The 21,355-nt window shown below is 40.3% G+C and overlaps 1 protein-coding gene across 1 annotated transcript; it reads right to left on the bottom strand.

Annotated features, from left to right (window-relative positions):
- Nucleotides 1-5,055: 5,055 nt before the first annotated feature.
- CDH26 (cadherin 26) lies at nt 5,056-19,592 on the bottom strand. The gene is made up of 16 exons (XM_042800746.1): nt 19,560-19,592; nt 17,962-18,039; nt 17,755-17,877; nt 17,120-17,281; nt 16,320-16,467; nt 15,500-15,666; nt 15,200-15,328; nt 12,770-12,955; nt 12,312-12,580; nt 11,588-11,730; nt 11,122-11,355; nt 10,357-10,584; nt 9,068-9,192; nt 8,523-8,597; nt 7,439-7,522; nt 5,056-6,722 (listed from the first exon to the last, which is right to left on the bottom strand). Exons 1-16 carry the CDS (start codon nt 19,590-19,592, stop codon nt 6,513-6,515), a joined length of 2,394 nt encoding a protein of 797 aa, XP_042656680.1. The 3' UTR covers nt 5,056-6,512.
- Between the last annotated feature and the right edge of the window lie 1,763 nt (nt 19,593-21,355).

The raw sequence follows: 21,355 nt of genomic DNA, 5'->3' as shown, positions 1-21,355 counted from the left end.
CAGATGTGTCATAAATCAGCCATGATTTAGGCATTTAGAAACACTGAATGAAGAGAGTGAAACTGATCTCCCCTAATTTTTGTTTCTTCTTTTAAGTATCAGTTACCGCAATGTGCAGAGAATCTTTTCTGTTTATGGGATTTATATGCTTGAATACTGAAAATATATATTGGAATATGTAAATTGCTCATGTGGAAAGTTACATATTGAAGTCCAGTTGAAAACATAAAGCCACTTTTTGTGCTCTGAAGTGTTCATTTTCAGGTGTAAATGGATTCTCCCATATGCCCTATACTTTTCGAAATTATTTGAATAAAACCCTTTGGAAAAGCAAACAGAATGAAGTAAGGTAGACAGAGTACAATACAGATACAAAAATACAGAGATATCTTATCAGTCATTGTGACTGTCTCTTCATCAAAAGAAACAGTGGACCAATAGAAAGATTTCTATATAATGGGCATAGCCTAATTAAAAAAAAAAAAAAAAACAAACAAAAAAAAAAAACCACCATAAATATCTGCTTAACGTTTTCATATTAACCTCCTCACATTCCTTTTTCTCAATACTGTTATACAGCTACTAAGTGATACTTTCCTTGCATGATGCTGATGAGGAAAGGGCTATGTCTTAAGAAACTAAACTCCTCTCCACTGATGATATCAAAATACACATTTTTATAAGTAGATTTGTTTTTAACTAGGGCATTAGTAAGCCTTCCTTAGTTTTACTTCTTGGTCCTAGAAGGTCGATAACTGGCCTACTTATGCCATCTTCTGGATAATTACAGAACTGTCTTTACACAGGATATCCTCTATCATGAAGCATTAATAATCAGTGCCTTGAAATAATTTACTAATTGAATCCCTGAAGTCATTTTCTTTCTTATTTTATAGAACTTAGAAGAAACCAAAAACTACTGAATTGTTAATAACATCATATTCAGCTATTATGAATAATCAGTAGATTGTACAAAAAAGATCTCTGTAAGTGTGGTCCAAACAATATTGATATATTTAGTATAGTTATGTTTTATGAAAAGATACTTTTTTATACTGATATTTTGCTAATGAGAGTCCCATTTTTTCAAAGACTGGGTTTTCATCTCTTGGGGATAATCAGAACGAAGGAATTGCATAATATGTCACATTGCATAATATGTTACTCGAGGTAACTGTGCTGTGTGACACTCCATTATTATTCTGATACAAGTGGTAGAAGAATGTGCAAAGAGCAGATGATGTTGTATGAGCTTCTGGAAATGTTAGCTTTACTATTCTATTTATGCATTTAATCACTCTTTCCAAATCTCACATTGAGTAATTACATCTGTCTAGAGCACATGGAAAAAGGCTGAATGGCCACCACTGTCTTCTGTAGCCTCAGTTTGCTTCATTTTCCATAGTATAGAATGGTTATCTTGCAAACTTGGGTTTACTGCAGCATCCTCAGCAGGAGAGAGGTGCACAGGCAGAGCAGAAGAGATTTAGAAATCTATCCTTCAAAGTAAAAAATACTTTGTGAGTTTGAGTTTCAGTTTACACCTCCTCAGGTAACTGGAAATAGTAGACTCCCACCACAAGTGTTAAGCAAAACAAAGTGGGCATCATTCAATATTCAGGTTTGTCAAGTGCCTTCTTTTTCTTGATAAATGTACCAGGCCCTAAGAAATGTATATTCAGGATAGAATTCATTATAGTAGACATTGTGAATTATGTTATTTTGCACATCAAGAAAGTCTCCTGGTCAGATCCAGGTCAACATGCCATGTGTCACTAGCAGGATTAACACAAGAGAGATGTTTCCATTTCGAAGACTTCTCATCACTTTCGAAAATTGTGAAATAATGGGAGTGTGAAGAGCAGAAATGGCACAAGGAACTGATGGTACAGCATCTGCTTGCCTGTTCTCTGCATGTGTCTTCCCTCACTTTTCCCCAATCACCAGCTTTCCCATCTAAGTGCAATTACAGGCTAAAATGGAAAGCCATGTTGGAATGGCATAATGCTCTCATTCTCAGTCTTCAGAATCAGCACATGTTAAGAAAGAAAAAGCCCATTTTCACTTCCTTTGGAGGTGGTAGTGGCTTTTGAACTGAGTTGAGAAACTTTGCCACTACTACAAATGCTGCAATGTCTGTTCCCTTCTTGCTCTCAGAAAACCTTGAGAAAAGTCCCCAGGTTGGTTTATGGGTTTTTTAAAAACACCAATCCAACACTCTTTTACTAAGTGTTTAATTATTAGGATTGTAAAATACAACAACACCCAAGGCATTCATGGAAGGAACTAATTATAGCCCACTCAGCATGTGGTTTACCCTTCACTTACAAAATCTCTTGTCATTTATTTGTCCTTTAGATGACTTCTTGTAATACCTTAATCAGAACAAATGGATCCTTCAGAAGGGAGAAAATTACCCCAAACTGGCACAGAAAGATTTGATTAAAACTTATATTCCTTCTGTGGCAGCCTAAAGGTCCCAGGGGATCTGCCATTTCTCAGCAAAGTAGAGGAAATAGCAGACAGGGGAAATGCTTTCTGTCTGAGACAAAAAGATTTTATTGCTAACATGATGACATCCACTCTCCGTAGGACCATCTTATGATCAGTCTCTCTTGTTTCCTTTAAATCTCAGTGTCAGAAGTTTGGTTCCAGTGTGATTAATTTCCCCTTTACTGATTGTGTGTCATTTACTTTTACGTAAGATTTTTATAAATGAGGCAAAACAAAGACAGAGATGAAGACTGTGCAGAGATAAACATTTGTGCTGCTGGGACTCCCACTGACTTTGGCACAGCAGGGGCCAGAAGTAATGGGGATTCACAGGCATCGTGATTAGACCTCTCACTGTGAACAGGTAATTGAAACACTATAGCCCATCACCAGCATTTACAAAACAGCAAGCCATGAAGGTACTTAGTTTAAAGCAGACCTTGAACAAACCAGAGGCTTCACACGCTCCGTCTGCCATTATGTACAAGCAAAGCATAAACTGAGGCCATCAATAATACTTGTGTTTGCATAGACAGCACTCCTCTGTCACCAGCCCTGCCGTTGTCCCCTAAGCAATGGCTATTTCTGTGTGGTTCTGCAGGTGATGCATGAGCTGTCTGCCTGGCTTTGGGGGGAAGGCACCAGGGACAAGAAATGGGGCCTTGGGAAGAAACATGGCAAGTTGCCTTGACTAAAGATCCTGTCCCTCAACCCAGGTTTGTGGCTCAGTGAGGCACTGGTGGAGAAGGCGTATGTGTCAGGCAGGACCTTGCACCAACCTTCATGTGAACATTTGAAAGCTCCCTCAGTGACTGGGAATCTGATGGTTCATCATCCACCCTCGGTGGAGACCAGGTAACAGCAGTTTTGAGGCCCAAAGCCTGATTGGGATATCATCATAATATTCAGTGTGTTGTGTGGCATAAGTAAACATGCTGCCTCCAGACACTGACCTCATTGTCTGTCTCCTGCTGTAGACCTCGGCCGCACATGGTTAAGAGCCATTTACTGACTAGCTTCCTGCAATAGTGTCTTTAAAAGTGTAATTGATTCAAATACATGATGTAGGTGAGAAATGCTCTGACTTATGTCTCGTTTTCACTATTTAGTAAACTTTGTGTCTCATGAAAACCTCTAAATAAACATTCTTGATTATAGTAATTTCATAGTGGAGGTATACCTCATCAGTCTGGGCCTCCCTTCTACCAAACTCCACTAAAAAGTTACTGGTGTCTCAAGCAGGTGTTTCTAGTTTTTAAGACAATGTGATATTCATAACCTAATTTAGGTTTCCTTCACTCTCATTTGAGAAGAAATGTCAGCTTCAAACCTTATGCACAGGTGGAGAAAGAAATAATTGTCATATGGAGCTGAGACACAGACCTACAATGCTAGACTTTCTGGATCCTCTGTTGAGTTTTGCTGTCGTCCCCCACTTGATGCATGGCAGATTACCTGTCCATGTTTTGTCAGCAGGGATCGTAATAGCTTTAAGCAGTTTGAGTAGTTATTTAGGTATTTGTAGCAGGCTTTGTCACTCCTACATAAAAGCAGTCATTCCCATTAAAAGGCACATAGTGACGTTTAAAATATTAGAACAATCATTCAAATGCACTGAACTCCTCATTATGCACTTACATGGTATATATAGCTACCATAGTTGGACTAAAAGATCAATGAACAATGTGATCATTAACAGGAGTTCAAGTGTCACATCACTAAATTTGTGACTGCAAATTCTTGGTGAGAAAAAGGGGGAATATTTTTTGTTCAGGTAATTGCATAAATGACAGGGTTTAACAGGAATTATGAATATAATGATACTTCAATGATTACAGTGCCAAAAGGGGATTCTGAAAATCTAGATCCATTCTGTCTCTTTTTGATTATGGGAGCACAATTTATGTGCCTCAGTCCCTTATCTGCAAAGTGAAGGTTTTAATTATTTGTTACTTCCATCACTGTTTGCTCCAAAACTGTATATACTAAAAATTCTGTACTGTTCTGATATGACAATAGCAGAGCGCCTATTCCTCAGGTGTGGTCAAAAGGAACAGTGTAAAAAGCTGCTGCAAAGGTGAAAGGCAAGATACACACAGAGCGCAACTGGGGAATGCCATTTCTTTGTTTGCTGCAAGCTCTCTGTGTGGATGTGGTCACCTAAGGAACTCTTTCAGCCTAAATTTCTGCTCTTTAAAGTGTAAACACTACATACATCTTTACCTCACAGTGATGCAGGGAAGCTGTATTAGCTTAGTGTGTATAAGTCTTCTAAATTCTTGAAGATACTGAAATAATGAATGTTTCTACCTGAATGGGCACGTTGTATCTGATTATGAGAACCTCCTGTGAACTTTGCTGTACAATAGCTTTTCATTAAAATGGGGTTGTTTTTTGCCATGCAAGAGAGAGGCAACTTTTTCTGGCATTAGCAACTGTGGGTCTGATTGCATCTAATGTTTTGGTGTTTGTAAGCATGGTATGCTATAGACTCAACACAAGTTTACACAAACAATAAACACACGGAATACTTTCATTATTGTTTTTAATCTTGCAAAATTGACGGAAGAAATAGTAAAACACAGCACAATTCTAATCTTACCAACATGGTTATAGTGTGCAATAAAAAAGTAATCTTGGTTATTAGCAGTGCTGCTAGATCACTGTCCTGACTTGAAGTCTTCCATCTAGAATTATAAATTAAGGACAGTTTATCAGAGTGGTGATTTATTGTGTAAACAGATCTTATTGCTGGCCTTTAGGAAAATTTAGCTGCCTGCCATTCAGACAAATTCTTTAATCACACTTGACTGAAGTTTCCAGCCTTGAATTATTAGTTAATAACATCTGAGCAAAAGTATAATTTATTGTTTAAGTAAACTTTGAAACAGAAGAACAGTGCCTCAGATACCAGACTTAGTGCTTGCCTTAAGGAAAGCATTTTTCTTTTAGCACAGAATTGTGATAGAACAGAAGTAAGATTTGTGATTAATTCCATCTCTCACTGCATATATAACCTACCTAATGGCAGAATACCATCTTCTGAGCTATTCTTTCCTCATTCGTGTATTTTAACACCAAAAGCCATCGTGCTATAAGTGAGCACAGGCCAACTCCGCACCTTCAGATACATAAAAACCACAAACTTTAAAAGTAACATATCCATGGTTTCTGTATAGGGAAATTTGATACCATCCTTTCTTTATCATTTCATCTTTTTCATCAATGGTGCCTGAGAAAGCATATTAATTTCATCACCACAGTCACTTGTAGCTAATTTAGAGCAGGTAGTCATTTGAATGAAAGGGATAACCATACCTGGTCCTCTATCAACAATTTATTCGCATTTAGAGTATTTACAATAGTGTAATAATACTAACAGCCACCAGATGCCAGCATATGCATGCAAGCACTAAATAAGTGCCTTTTTATGCTAAAAGACAAGGATGGTGCAGACCTCTCAGGTCATTATCTGGTTACAATCTCACTAAGAGTGTATTTTCTCTTCAATGTTTCAGTGTCATATAGAAATAAAAGATCTGATCATCAGGTCAGATCCACATGGCACTTCACTAAAGCTAATCTTGGATTTAAAGAGACCACTTACTGGAGAAAGGACTGTATCACTGGCTTAGCTGGTAATTGCCTTCTCTGTTCAAAACTGGCTGATTTCCATATGGGACTCTGACTGGAACTCCTAGCCTAGTAGATCTGTTTGCTTTTTTTTCCTTTGCATACTAAATTAAGGATCCTTACTATCAGATCTATTTGTTTAAATCTGCACAGAATATAACAAAATCGCTCCATCATCTCTGCAAAGTAGAGTGGATCTTCCAGATACATCATGTTCTTGGCTGCAGGCATGTAATCAGCGTAGGCAGGAAAAATAAAAGGCCAGGTACTCATGGCACAAACATACTGCAACACTTCCAGGTGCGGATGGTTCTTTTTTTAAGAACTTGTCAGTGCTTCTGCCAGAAGTCTTTGCAACACCATAAAGTAGTCACAGCCTTCTGAAACTAATTGCATGATGGAAACTGCTTCTTACAGATTTCTTCCAGAGCAGAAAACTTTGGTCCCAGAGTGTTCAAAAAATCAACAGGTAAGTCCTCACTGCCAATGGAGAGAGAGCAGAAGGAGTTACTTCGCTCTAGTTCTCCTTCCTCGGCGTATCTGCAAGGTTCATAGGTGGCCCTGTCATCTTCTACCATGTTTTGGTAGTACAGTCTCTAAAGAAGGGAAGAAACAACACAAATCATCATAGAGGCCCCTACTGCCCATTTGGAAATTAAAGGAATTCATGGTGTGTAAAAATTAGGCAGGTAAACCAGGAGGTTACGGTGACGAGTATGAGTCTCTGATAAGGAAAAGTTTTACTGAAACTCTCAGCTGCATAAGCACCAGAGCCTGAACTTCCCCTACAGTACAAATGAGACAGAAAAGAACATTTGATCTGTCTTGGACTGGGCAGCTATCAAGCAAACATGAGTGCGTGGAGGCATGCAGTCCGGCCCAAGGAGGAATGGAAGACAGGCCTGTGAACATGCAGTGGCCAGACACGACATGGCAAGAGGAACTTGGATTTCCCTTACAGCACAGAAGTGCAAGAGAAAGCAACTGAACTTTAACCCTGGACAGCAGCAGAAAGCATTTAGCTCCACATCCCCATCTTGAAGAATTTGTTACAGGTGACAGACTCCAGCCTTGCAGTACCTGCCAGGTGACCAGCCAGAGGCCACAAGAAGTCTATGAGAGAAGGCATATTCAACAAGGAATAGTCTTGAATGTTTCCCCATCAAATATATCCCCGCTTTCTATTGAAATGCTTCTTAGATGTGGGTTGCTAGAGCAGCTGAAGCCATAGCAGCTTTCCAGTTTAGCAAGCCTTTCTTCCTATACTTACAAGCCAACTTGACAAAGGAGGGATTCAGCATCCATTTCTTACCTGATCCAGTATTTTGTTCACTGACTGTATGATGCAATCAAGGTGTCTCCCTTGGAATGTCTTGTAAGTAGTGTACAGACCATCCTGGAAGACAGACGTAGTATGTCAGGTTTGACCAGCATAAAGTCAAGTACTCTCTGTTCCATCCATTTCTCTTGTGCTGTCTTCTTCAGTTACATTCCAGCTTTTTCTGTTCAGGGACTGTTCTTATGAGTATATATTCAGTGTGCACGTGGAGTCACAAACTGTAGGCATTCCTCATAATCTCCAGTAATTAAATATGTTTCATCCTCTAAATTTCTTGGATTTCTTTTCATTTATGGCACCAAACATGACCTCAGAACTTTATAATGTCTACTTACACAGGTAATCCTAGATCCTAACTATGGTCTTAAGAATTGTGAAATTGGGTTCTCACATACATAGAAAAGGCTATTTTACATTTTCTTTGCCTGCTATAAGACAGAGATTGTTCTTAGAGTCTCTTGGTGATCACTGTGTGCTTACAAACAAAACACATGGCAGTCACCTACTGATGTAGACCAGAATTTCCTTCAGGCATTCATTACAATAAAAATAGATATCTATTAGAGAATACAGTGCAAAAATCCACAGAACAAACTCAAAAGTCTTCAAACCCCCAGAAGTATATCTCATAGTCATAAAAACACTCATAAATCCTGTCCACTCTTTTACAGTATGTTAAGCAGATGTTGACCAGCATATTTTTGATAGATATTAGAAGAATGAAGGTTCCATTTAATTTATGCCAAGAACTAAATAAAATCTTGTTCATATTAGTTCAGGTACCATGATAAGAATTTAGAAAGAAATTACACTTCCGAATATTTAGAACAGTAACTAATGAAAAGAAGTGCTAGTTTCAGACTGAAAGCTGCTAAAAAAAAATAAGTTGTCAACAGTATTTTAAATACCAGTGGAATCTCCAACAAGTGACACTTATTTTCTAATTGAATTATATCGCATTATTCTTCCCACTATTATTAATACTAAATCTCATTCTTAGGATTACCAATTTCTATGGTATAAAAAAAGGCATTTACACAAGGAAGCAGGCAGTTACCTCAGCAATCACTTCTTTTTCAGCCTCCACAGACACAGGTGGTAGAGCAGCATGATCTGTGATATCCAGCTGAGCCTGCATACAGGGAGAGCGATGGTATTAATAAGAAACTGAACTAGGCTGTGAAGGATCACACTTTTGCAGACTGTTCCCTTTTTCACTTTCATTTACTTCCTTGTTGAAAACACTAATATGTGCAGTGTGACAAGAGATGATATGCCTACTCATCTATCAGATTCATCAGTAGGATGAGGCACCTGGAAAGGTCCTGCTGATACTGAAAAGTGGTAGGAGTGAAAATAGTCTGTCACCAGAGTGGCATTATCCAGTCCATGAAGAACACCACTCCCCAGATAAGTTTAGTGGCAAAAAAAGCTTTATTTTGCTCAATGCCAAACCAGAGGAAATATAATAAAAATAATAAAAGAGATGACTATTACCACATTCAGCCACACACCAGAGGAAACATAAAAAAAAAAATAATAAAAGAGATGACTATTACCACATTCTGGTGGGGTAATGTGAATATATGCTTTTGCTCTTACCTGAGATAAAGACATTCTGCTCTCCTCATTATAGCTGACTAAAGTCTGTTCACCTTCTTGAGGTAGAACAATGGCTTTTCTCTTAGATCCTGGCATATAAAACCGGCAAAGTAGAATACTGGAAACTGTTGAAATAAGAAAGAGAATGGTGAAATGGGCACTGTGAATAGATCTGTATGGCTCAATACAATGGGTTGGTGTGGTACACAATCCAGTTCCAAATGAGCTAACTCGGAAGCCTCTAGCAATGTAGCTGTGCGGATGCAATGTTTGGCCTGGAATGGTTAGCCTGCTTTAGAAAGCCAAGCTGTTATCTCCACAAAGCACTACATTACATACTAGGTCACTCATAGGTAACCAGAGGAATAGTGGTCAGATAATCTAGTAATTTTTGCTTCAGGTAAAGAATCAGTAGCTCATCTCTTCAGCAGTAACCAACATGAGCTGTTACAGAGAAGGCAGCTCTATAGCAAGCAATTACTGAGTAGTGTAACCTTATGGGAGAAATTAATTACTTCCAGTTAGCCAGTACATGGTTAATGTCAAAAAAGTCAAGTATTTTGTTTTATTCAATGCAAACAAGAATATTTACTTTGTTGTACTAGAGTTCAACTTAATGACACACTTACATTTGCCAGTCGCCTTTGTAGCCAAAATATAATCATGGTTTTCACAAATAACAAGCTGAAAAATTCCATCTGTTAATATTGCATTTCTGGTTTTTCAGTTTAGATATTTTCTTTTTTCCTAGGTTACATATTTGTATTTATTGTTGTTCATACAATAGTATTCCATACATCTATGTCATTCATCTTTCCTTTTACATTTCTCTGTAATATACAGTCCTCACCTTTTCACATCCCAGCCATGAGTGCAGATAAGTTTCACTAATCTTTCTAGTGTGTTTTACTCTGTGTTGCCAACCTTGAATACCACCTTCCTCTGCATTACACATTGTATCATAGTGCCTAGTAATTTGAAAGTTTTCCTGGCTATCTATAAAGCTCTCTTCAGTTACTAGATAGAAATGGCAATGTCTTATGTTAGAAAACTAAAGTCTTCCTACAATTTGAAGAAACTGTCATGGACCGGGGCACATGGATAGAAGCACCACGAAGAGTGCAAGTATTAACTGCTTGCACCTTGACTACACTCTAACGCATTAAGGCAAATGGCTTTTCCTGTTAAGGCTGGTGGATTTTAGCACATACTCATGAGCTGCAACTGCAACGAGATCCAATGGGCAGATGACAGATAATTTGCACGCATAAGTCAGGAAGGTTACTTACCCAGTAGTAATAAGAAAGCTGTCAGTACTATTGCAATGGCACCACCTCCAAGTCTCACTGCTACTTGTGGAAGCGGGGAATCTTTACATGTATGTCCATCTGGGCAGAAGCAGAGCCTAACATGCAAATTCTGCCTTGCAGAAAATCCTTGCCTGTCCTGAATAATGACAGGCACCAGGTAGCTACCTTGTGGGAGGCTGCTTAACATTAATAGTTCAACTGACTCCCCTGAAAAGAAGACAAGCAAATTATTTCAAGACTCATAGAAATAAGTCTGATAATCTATAGTCCCTTCTGTTGATAATCAAGGAGAAACTCACTTGCACCACTGTTTCAAACACTGTTTCCAGCCTTAACGCACCATTGTAAATAGGACAAAATGACATTCCACTTTATCACCTTGCTGAGCCTTCTGGGCAAAGAGATCTGTCCTAGTCTTGCTGCATTCTGGCATAGCTGCACTGATAACCTCTAGAATTCATCAGGTAGTTAATCAAATTCAGAAGTGGTTCTTCAGCTGTCTTATCCCCCTTTCTGCAATTTAAGCACATTGCTTCTGGTCCTGACCTCAGATGAGATGAAGAACAATATAATTTTCTTTTTCAAATTGCAGCAACTTTATATTTGAAAGCTGTTCTTCCATGTCCTTTCAGTCTCATTGAGACTAATCAGTAACAAACCATAAAGGTAAGAGAAAGTGAAATAACTAGAGGGTGCATAACTGACAATAAACCTCTCATGAAGGACATGAAGGGAAGAACTCACCGAAGTTCCTTCCTAATTTCCAGTTACGCTTCACATATTCAGAGTCCTCAGCCAGCTCAAATGTAAATGGCCCAGAATGTGAATGGACTGGAGCAGACTTAGCTTTTATAACAAGAGGTGTCTCTTCTTTTTTGTCACACACATCTAAAGAAGGAGCCACTAATGTTGGCATATGATCATTATTGTCTGACAAGTAAAGCAGGATGGTGCCAGTACCTGTCTGTGGTGGAATACCTAGATAGGAGTAAAAGAAACAGGAAAACACTCACAGCTGGGGATCAACAAAAGCCAGTCCATTGTCTGGTTTATCCTACCAGTCACATGTAACACAAGTTTTAAACATTAGGTTGTTCTGCATTACCATTCTCCACTTAGGTCCTAAGTCTTGCTATAATTTTGTATCTAACATGCATCTCATCTCAAACAGTTCAAACACTGCTTGAATATTTTCTGACTGGCTACTTACCATGATCAATAGCATGAACAACAATGGTGTACACGCTGTTGTTCACATAAGGGGATTCTTGATCAAATTCTTTTGCCACAGTAAGAACTCCAGAATTCTCATCCATACTCAGCCAACCATCTGGGTCATGGGCTAGTTCATATCTTAAAAAGAAAGGAAAAAGTTACAAGTTACAATCTTAAATGGATTTTGAAGAATTTTTCTTTGTGCTTTCCAGCTCTGTAGGAATTTTCACTTGTTGGCAATGCTCACTTTTGTTAACTCTATGTCAGGTTGTGTGTTTCAACACAGCCAACAAACAGTTCTCCATAAAAGTCCCCATACCTTGTACAGGCGCATCAGAACTGTCCCTAGGGGATAAGAAAGTATCTCATTTGCACATCATATTACCACTCTTACAGCCAAGCATACTTTAGTCCCTTCTATGGCATCAAAGTTTTGTTGTCAAAAGTAAAATATAAATAATTCAACCCGGTTTTAGGTGAAACTATTTTGAAATCAAAAGAAACACTGAGCAACCAAGGACTGACTGCACCTTTAAATTGTATCTTACGGAACCAGCTATCAGGATCTGCAGTATCATCAATAGTAAACCTGCACCTCTAATGTACAACTGTAAAGATATATGTGTATGTATATACATATATGTACATATACCAAATTAAAATTCAAAACCTCTTTATATTCCTAAACTATTTCTTATTCGGAGAGCATCTCCACTTACTTTATCGTACTTGGCACATCATCTGGATATGTGGCAGGATACCTTCTAAATACTCTCCCAGGCTTCATTGAATCTTCTTTTTGGACAATAAGTACAGGAGGATGAAATGCAGGAGCATGTTGGGGCTGTAAGACCTTGATGTTCACAGTTGTATTTGTGGATTCTAAGCTTGAGATCATCACAATGCCATTTTTACACAAGAAGAAAGGTTCTTCATTTGCTACAGAAATGACAAGTCTCATCTCAGAGTCATCGTCATAGCTGAGAGGCTGAAATCAGCAGACAAGAGTCTGATTAGCAATTATGACCTTTGGTTTGGCAGTCACCTCTATACACTTGGAACTTAGAGGTGAGCTGAGCTCAACAAACTCAGCTAAGATGTTAAGCTATCGGTCTTGTAACCAGACTGGCTACATTACACGATGTCATGCTGTAGCTCATCTATTACTGCTCCTTACCTTATTAATACTCAAAATGCCTTCATTTGTGTCCGGATCTGTCTCAATGGTGAACTGTTCCTTCTCATTGCCTTTTACTACTCTGTATTTTGCTCTCCAAGCTGGAGTGTTGGGAGAGTCTTTGTCTTCCACTTGGAGCCGTAATACAGCTGGATGTTCCTGACCTGCTGAAATCTGTAGCTGGTACTGAATGGGGAAAGGAAAGAAATAAGGACTATTTATCTTCTCCAAGAGAAAGAAACTTGTTAGCTAGTTCTGAGCCAGAGTTCCACCACAGACCCTGCAGAGCTACCTTCTGCACACACTGTCGTCTCTGGTGGTTCATGTGTCCCCATTCAGTGACAGAGAACCTCTATGGGAGTTAAAGAACTAACTTTCCTCCAACACATTCCCACTGGCTCCATAAGGAACTTATTACTAAACCTGACCTTCATCTAAAACTGGGAGTCTGTCCCTCCTAATATTGGCTATAGCAATAGGCCCATAAATGCCACTTGGGCTTTTCATCCAGGATTTTTTTCTGCCATGTAGAAGAGGTTGGTGCATACAGGCTTAGGCCAGAACTAGTCTGCATATGTTACAGACCCGACCTTGTAGAAAGCAAGTATGTGTGAGATTTTAGGTAATTTCTTTTCAATGGTTTAAGTTTTTGATGGTGCAATGTGGCCATGAGCTTGCCTAACCAGTACTCCAAAGACAGGCTAAGCAATGCCAATTAAACCACCTAAGGCAGAAATATGTCTTAAAATATGAGGCAGTAATAAAATGTAATTTGTTTGTGTTTATTTTGTTCATATAAATTGGTCACTGCTTGAGATCTGAAAATTCAGACTTTTGCCTTCTAATATGTGAACAATACTGTCCTTGCATCATGCCTTTCAAAACTGCTGTGAAGAATTGCACGTGTACTCAGAGGGAACAAATCACAACTGTGAGAAGGCTCAGAATTTTACTAGACTGGAGTTAATGATGATGAAGCCCATATTTCTTGTATAAACCTGTTTTAGCAGATTATTTAACCTTATTCCCTCAAGTCTTCCAAATGCCATCCTGCAGGTAAGAGACCTACCATAGTAACACACTGGTGTTTGCTTTTGTAGGTGACTCTGTACCCACTGTTGTAACCCAGTATCTATTCTTACCATTCACAGCTTCAAATATTTACACACACCAGTGCTTGACATGACTGCACACTTGTGTGTGTACTGGTTTGGGCTGGGATATTTCATTTTTTTCACAGTAGCTAGTATGCGGCCATGTTTTGAATTTGTGATGAAAACAGTGTTGATAACATAAGGATGTTTTTGTTATCACTGCACAGTGCTCACACAGAGTCAAGGCCTTTTCTGCTTCTCCCCCCCCCCCCCCCCCCCCAGTGAGGAGCCTGGGGGTGCGCAAGGAACTGGGAGGGGGCACAGGCAGGACAGCTGACCCCAGTGGAGCCCAGGGAAACCCCACACCATACAGAGTCATGCTCAGCAATAAAAGCTGAAGGGAAGGAGGAAGGGGAGGACATTCAGAGTTACAGCATTTATCTTGGTGATGAAGCCCTGCCTTTCTGGATATGGCTAAACACCTGCCCGCTGATGGGAAATGGTGAATTAAATCCTTATGCTGCTTTGCTTGCAGGCGTGGCTTTTGCTTTGCCTATTAAACTGTCTTTATCTCAATCAACCCACAAGTTTTCTCACTTTTACCTTTCCAGTTCTCTCCCCCATCCCACTGCAGGGGAGTGAGTGAGCAGCTGGGTGGTGTTTAGCTGCCAGCCAGGGTTGAACCACAGCAATGCATCAACATGCAAATTACAAAAACAGTCTTTCTGTGGCCTGAGCTATTAACAGGACCAGAGCCTGAAAATGATTAGCTCTTACCTGATTTCAAATGTAGCTGTCTACCCCTCCACAGCTTTCAACTCCTCAGAGCCCTCTTCCTGCCAGCAAGCCCAATTGCTCCCATTCATACAGCAAATGCTGTACAAGCACCCTCAGAGAGTAAGACAGCATAAGCATCGCCACGACACCCCACTGCCCCGTTAAGATGTACTGAGTATGTAGGCAGGCAGGTTTAGGGCCATTGAGGCCTTCAGGGATAATTTCTAGGATCTTTCAAAAGCAGATTGTAATCAGCACCTTAGCTTCTCAGATGTTAGAATAAGCTAGTCTGTCAGCATCCTTACGCTAATAGAGAGACAGAAACCTCCTAGTGCAGTACACAGAAAATTAACAAAGTTTATCATTGCCAGTAGTCAAGCATTCTTTTACTGTCCACAGTTTTAAGAGATATTTCTTCTAACACAAAGCTCATTTGCACATGTTTTGGCCTGATTCTGCAAGTGTCTGAGGGTTCCCAATGCCATTACTGAGTGTATTTAGCAGCTTGAAGGACTGAACTGTATTTAGAAATACTCAGTAAAGTAATGTTTTTCCTTACATTATTACTAGTAAATACAGGGAGGTGGTTGTTTGCATCTTCAACAGCTACATTCACTGTTGTAGAAGATGATAGCTGGGGAGTTCCATGGTCACGGGCTATAATCAGAAGTTTGAAAGAGTTGGCAGTCTGAAAAACAGAAGAAAGGAAGTTCCAAACTTAATTCAGAAGCAGTTCCCACATTTTGACAGTCACAGCTACAAAGCTGGATGTGAGGCTCTGCTTCCCCTTATAACTAGTTAACGTGTAGTGAACATATATTGTGCATTAAATTATAAGAAGCTGCCATATGTACATCACCTTATAATCCAGGCATCCTGACAGAAGTATTGATCCTGTGGTAGCATCAATATTAAATGTGAGTCCATCTGGAGGGTACATTTGCATACTTAGAGAATAGGACACCTGAGAATTCGCAGTGCCATCTTCATCTTTGTCCAAGGCAGTAACTTGGAAAACAGGCTCATCTAGGATGAAGAATTGAGACATTCATAAAAGTATTTAGTCTTGACGTGGAGTTTCTCAGGCCTGTCTGCAGGCTCTTGAACACACAAGTCCTAAGAAAACCTCTAACCTCTCCTGTGGCTATGGTTATCCCTACAAAGAATCTGGCTGCCACCTCATTTGGGTGGCAAATCTGCCTGCTGTTACAATAGAGTTACCACACTCCTGAATTTATCAAAAACATTCACGAGTTATTTATGCCAGCTCTCAGCCAGCTCCCGAGGAATTGGCACCATGCCCAAGTCTACACAACCAGATTAAGTCTTTGTATTTCTAAAACAGGGTGTCTGACTGTCTTCTGTGAAGCAGTGTGCATGTGCAGGTTCCAGATCCACAGTTCAGATTTGTCTACTAAAGTCTTGGCTTGTAGTTAAGAAGAAGTATCTTAGGAGTTTTTCCAGAACGTCTCAAACATTATGCTAATATACATCAAGGTTAATCAGACAAGAAGTCAGAAGGCAGGAAATAGTCCTTCATGGGAAACAGTCCCTAAACCCATGAGTGTTTAAGTAAAACCTGAGAAGAATAGATTTAGTAAGAAAGAAAAAAGAAAAACAAAGGAATTAAAAAGAGAGTAGCACAAACCAGTAGTATCCCTTGTTTGGATGGCACTTACCTTTACTATGGTTCTCTCTTACTGTAGTGCTATATTCCTCCTTGGGAAACTCAGGTGCATTGTCATTAATATCTTTAACCTTTATCTTGAAAAACAAAGGGCGGTCCAATAATTCACCGGTTTTTCTGTACACAATATCGAAACGTATCTAAACAAGTACAACACAGATATCAGAATGAAATGAATGGTATCATTTAGATAGCAGAATGGAACAAAAAACTTTCAATTTTGAAGCTGCTTCAGTCATATTTGGCTAGCATTTGGCTTTGAGTTGCATCAGTATGTCTCTATTTCACCTTTCAAAAGTAGTAGTTTCATAATGATCATTCAGCGCATTAAACAATACTTTTTAAAAAATCAGTACCTGGGGCTGGATCTGGGTTATTTGAAATGACCGCCTAATGTAAAATACATAAATATCCTTGGGACCAGACAAAAGAGTGCTTTCACATGTGCTTCCCAATTCTGAAGTATTTATTTAAGTAGTATATTCAGTTTTCTCTAGCTGCATACAATGTTTTGGCTCCATATCCATGAATGTGCAGGGGATTCAATTCTGAATGCTGAATTCTCCTTTGCTACATTTATTTCTGCTTTAAAACCAAGCCCAGAGTGTCTGCCTCCAGGGCTGCTGAAAAAATCATTTTATCATTTATTTAGAGGTTCAAAATAAGAAAATGAGGTCATAAAAACACACACTTGAAATTTGCATAGGTGCAGCTTATTCTAGTAAAGCATTTAGCCATGAGAAAGCAATTAATATTTGCAAACAGTTTTAAGTATTTTTGGAAGTGTGTTACCTGAAAAGTTGGGGTCTTTTCTCTGTCAATGCTACGATGTACATACACATGTCCATTTGCATCATCTTCTATCGAAAACAATCCAGTCTCTGGAGATTCATCTACCCCAGGTCCACTGATTATATATTTCACTGATGTATTGAATGATTTGTTATTGAAGAGCTTTTAAAAAGAGAAGTAGCACAGCGCAGAGTGAGTAGGGAAGACGGAACAGAAATAAAAAAACTTTAGACCAATTCTCTTTCTGTCCACCTTCTCTTTGCAGATGGGGCCTTGCTTGCAGGCTTGGGCACAGACAACTCAACAGCTTTTTGGGTTGCTGCATCACTACTGTCTGCAGAACATGCAGGTACACAGCTCGCTGCAATGACTCTCTTACCACTCCCACTCTACAGTCTTCTTTCCCCTGGTATGCCTGCAGCTTCTCATAGAAAGGAGCAGCATACACCCCCCCACCACACAATTCCATCCAACTCTGTGTAAATAAGATGACTTTGAACAAGTAAGTTTTTTCTTTATTGCTGTTTGATGCACAATTCTTGCCCTCTCCTACCTTTGGTACCTATTGTACAATCTGTGGCAATGAATACCTTACTGAGGTTCAGGAAGAACTTTTACTAAAAGGTTGTTTGTACCTGTCCAGCATATTTTGGGAATGGTCCTTTGTCCTCCTCTTCAACATCAATGACGGTGATAACCCAGGTCCTTTTTGTACGGTGTAAAGGATGTAGACTGTCTAACTGATAAGAATTTAACAACTATTGGATAAAGAAGTGTATTTAGTGTCATAGTTTACATATTAAGAGTTGTGTGTCTGCTATTATATAATATTGACTACAAACCTGAATACTCTTCTTTTGGATAGCTTGCCTTAAACTGAAATTTTCAATTCCATGAGAAAAACTGTTGGCAGTAGTAACCTTGTGGGGGGGAAAAAAAAAAAAAGTGATTGTGAGAAGTGTGGTTAACTAGAAACAATTGATATGTTTTCTAGGAGGAATTTGGCTTCACAGAAACACATTGATCCAGTTTTGACAGCATTGTATTAAATTGTATCTAAGCCTGAAAACCCCACAAATATCATCCATCTCATTCCAAATGAATTGGCATGGAAGCTTGGATACAAATTTCTCTGGTTGGGTGATGCCAGTCCCAGAAACATGCAAACACTGAATCAAACAGTCCATGGTATTATCTCCACAGCTTTTCTCAAACCAAGTATCCTCAATTTTTAAAACATTCATGTCTGTCTGTCTGTGTCTAGTGATCCTTCAGTAGTCATCAGGTATTGACAAGACATAAACCTAGTACTGGAAAAAAGTTAAGTCTGGGGAGTATTTCAGGTTCACAGAGACCCACTGATGTGATTCTAAGCATTCCAAACATAGCTGATTTACCAGAAGATGAACACTGGACCAAAGTCTCTAATTCGGATGAGTAAAATAACTTATTGAGAAGGGTGACTGCATGCTAATCAGCAGGATTTGCCCGTTTATAAGCACAAGCTTCCTGCACTGGCTTCAAACATGGCTTTTTATTTGCAATCTCACACCACAGAGGATTATGACAGTACTCAAATGACACTCTTGCCTTTAGTTCACAGGTAACTTATACACCTTTGTGCTAGTTTTCACTGTTTGCATTGGAAAGCTTGGGGGTCTATGACTCATTCCATCAAATGTTTCCAGTGGCATTTTAAAAATGAACAGAGCTCTTTCTGCCTAGATGTGGGCGAAGGTCAGGCCTTTACCCCATGACCTTTTTCTGAAGAAACAAAATCCTTATAAAATTGCCATGGCTATAAACCTGCCAAGGCATGGGATGTCACCAGCAATGCCTTGGAGCTACTTTGTAAAGCCGTTGTATAGCCCAGGTATATACCTCTGTGATGTAAAAACAGCAAGCAAGGCTTTCACTTGGCACTTGCATGTAGTATTTATTAGCTTTGTTCCAGGTTCAGCTCTGCTGGGCCCCCCCGCCCCCCCGACCAAGCTGCTTTCCCCTTTGTGCACATGTAGCCGCTTTTAATTACACTGGAAGCTTTGATTGTGTATTTTGCGGCTTCCACACTCCTTCCTCCACGTGCACCGCTTGCACAGCAATGGCCCAGGCTATGGCTGTATTCATTCCAGCCATGGGCACTGCTAGAAAGGCACAACCCAATTCAGGACCCCAACCCCCCCCCAAGAAACACTTACGGAAATGCCACTGGATTACTGGAGGCGTGTGGGGCGTCATTAACCCCGCACGGTCAGCACTAGGCACCAGGGCGCTCTGCCGAGCCGGAACACCCCAGTACCCCTCGCAGGAGGAGCGGGGGGCTGCTGGCAACCCCTCCCGGCAGAGCGGAGCCCGGGTCCGGGGGACAGAGGAGCTCCCCCTGCCCGGAGGTACCGCGGGGACAAGCGATGCCCGGCCCCCGGCCCCGGCCCGCACCCACCTGCAGCAGCAGCAGCGCGGCCGGCAGCGCCATGGGCCGCGGGCAGCGGAGCGTAGCGGTGGCCGAGGGGCGCGGAGCGGTCGCCGAGGGGCGCGGAGCGGTCGCCGCGGGCAGCGGAACGGTCGCCGAGGGGCGCGGAGCGGTCGCCGAGGGGCGCGGAGCGGTCGCCGAGGGCAGCGGAGCGGTCGCCGCGGGCAGCGGAGCGGTCGCCGAGGGGCGCGGAGCGGTCGCCGCGGGCAGCGGAGCGGTCGCCGCGGAGCCTGGGGACGACCCGCCACGCCCCCGGGAGGAGGGACCGGGGCGCGTTCCGCGGGAACCCCGCAGTCGGTTGCGCCCGAGCCAGTTCCTCGGAAGGCGATACAATGGCTTATCACACGCGAAGTTTGGTTTGGGTTTGGTTTTTTTCCACGGAGTCGTTACCTGTGGTTTCACCGGTGTTTGAACTGTCCCAGACAAACGAGCATTTCTGCCTCGTCAGACAAAATTACAAAAAAAAAAAAAAAAAAAAAAAAAATTGAACTGTTGGTTCTGTAAAACTGAAATGACCCAAAGCAAAGCTCAATCCTCCTTTAGTGTTTTGCTTTGTTTTTTTTCAGTCAGCTTGCAGCTGCCACTCTCAGTATTATGCAAATCAAATGCGTCATTACTGTGGTTTTATGACCATTATACAGCCAGCATAAAACACAATGCCATTACCTACTACCTTCACAGTTGTTTGCAAAAATGCAAACATGCAATGTGATACTTAATGGCAGCTATTTGTATCTGCCATGCCCAGGAGTGATACATTTATATTACTCCAGACTTTGAACCAAGAACAAGTTCTATAGAAGCTTACTTGAAATCTGATAGGAACAATACTAGAGTGGACAGTTAAACCCAAAAGTCACCAAGCAAGTATTAACTTGTATACCTGAAGCTGAACTTCCCACACAGCTTTTGAAAAATACGTTTGAAATAAAACTACGTAAAGAAGCAGGAAATTAAAAATTAAACCTTGTAAAACCATGTAAAAAGAAGATCGAGTGGCAGAGAGTAAGGGGAAGGTCCTGGCTTCTATGAAAACTTTTATGGCATTTTCCCTTCTCCTGTATTGCTTGTACTGGGCACAAAGAGGTTTATTCTTTTTCTGATCTGGAAAATAATGAATTTAGTGTTCTGGAAGTTGTGAAAGGAAGATTTAGAGAAGAACTGATCTTCTGTTCAGGGGAGAAGAAAAGCAATAGACCATGTCAAATAGGCCACAATGTTTTAAATAACAGTGAGCGTGGGGAGGAAGGCAGGCAGGTGATTTTCAGGGATTCACTAGTAATGGGACAAGACAATAGTAACAGGCTTAAAGAACAGGACAGGGTGTGATGGTTTAGACATCAGGAAAACCTCAAATAGCAAGAACATTCTGACTGTGAAATTATTGCGTGATATCTCACAGAGGAGTGCTGTAATGCTTAAAATAAATATTATAAAAATAGCAAATCAAAGGGATTTTCAACACTAGGAAATGCCAGGTTTTTTCCCTTTGAATCTCCCTCCCTTCATTTTACTCTTGATAAGTCTCAGCTGAACATAGGAACACGCTGTGTGTGAAGTTAAACATACTTGCCCATGTATACTAACACCATAAGAATCTGATTCTCTGCAAGCATCTATGCACATCTTTGCTGTTCTTTGGATCACGTTCTAAGTGTTCTGGAGATGATAACAGAGAATGTGAAACTCACTGATTAGTACATTTAAAAAAAAAAAAAAAGGTACGAACATGATGAAGTAAAGTTTTCCTATTATTTGAATCTACT

The sequence above is a fragment of the Tyto alba genome, unplaced genomic scaffold (assembly GCF_018691265.1).
Source record: "Tyto alba isolate M040663 unplaced genomic scaffold, T.alba_DEE_v4.0 Super-Scaffold_33, whole genome shotgun sequence".
Taxonomy (NCBI): Eukaryota; Metazoa; Chordata; class Aves; order Strigiformes; family Tytonidae; genus Tyto; species Tyto alba.
Note: the sequence above shows the minus strand (reverse complement) of the source record. Positions and strands in the feature narration are given on the sequence as shown.

Excerpts from the sequence above, each read along its gene's own strand:
- CDH26 (XM_042800746.1), bottom strand. The coding sequence starts at position 19,592 with ATGGCGCTGCCGGCCGCGCTGCTGCTGCTGCAG. Across the intron at positions 16,468-17,119 it reads AAAAGACCCCAACTTTTCAG|ATACGTTTCGATATTGTGTA; the intron begins GTAACACACTTC and ends GTACTTGTTTAG. Across the intron at positions 15,667-16,319 it reads AAGAGAGAACCATAGTAAAG|ATGAGCCTGTTTTCCAAGTT; the intron begins GTAAGTGCCATC and ends TCTTCATCCTAG.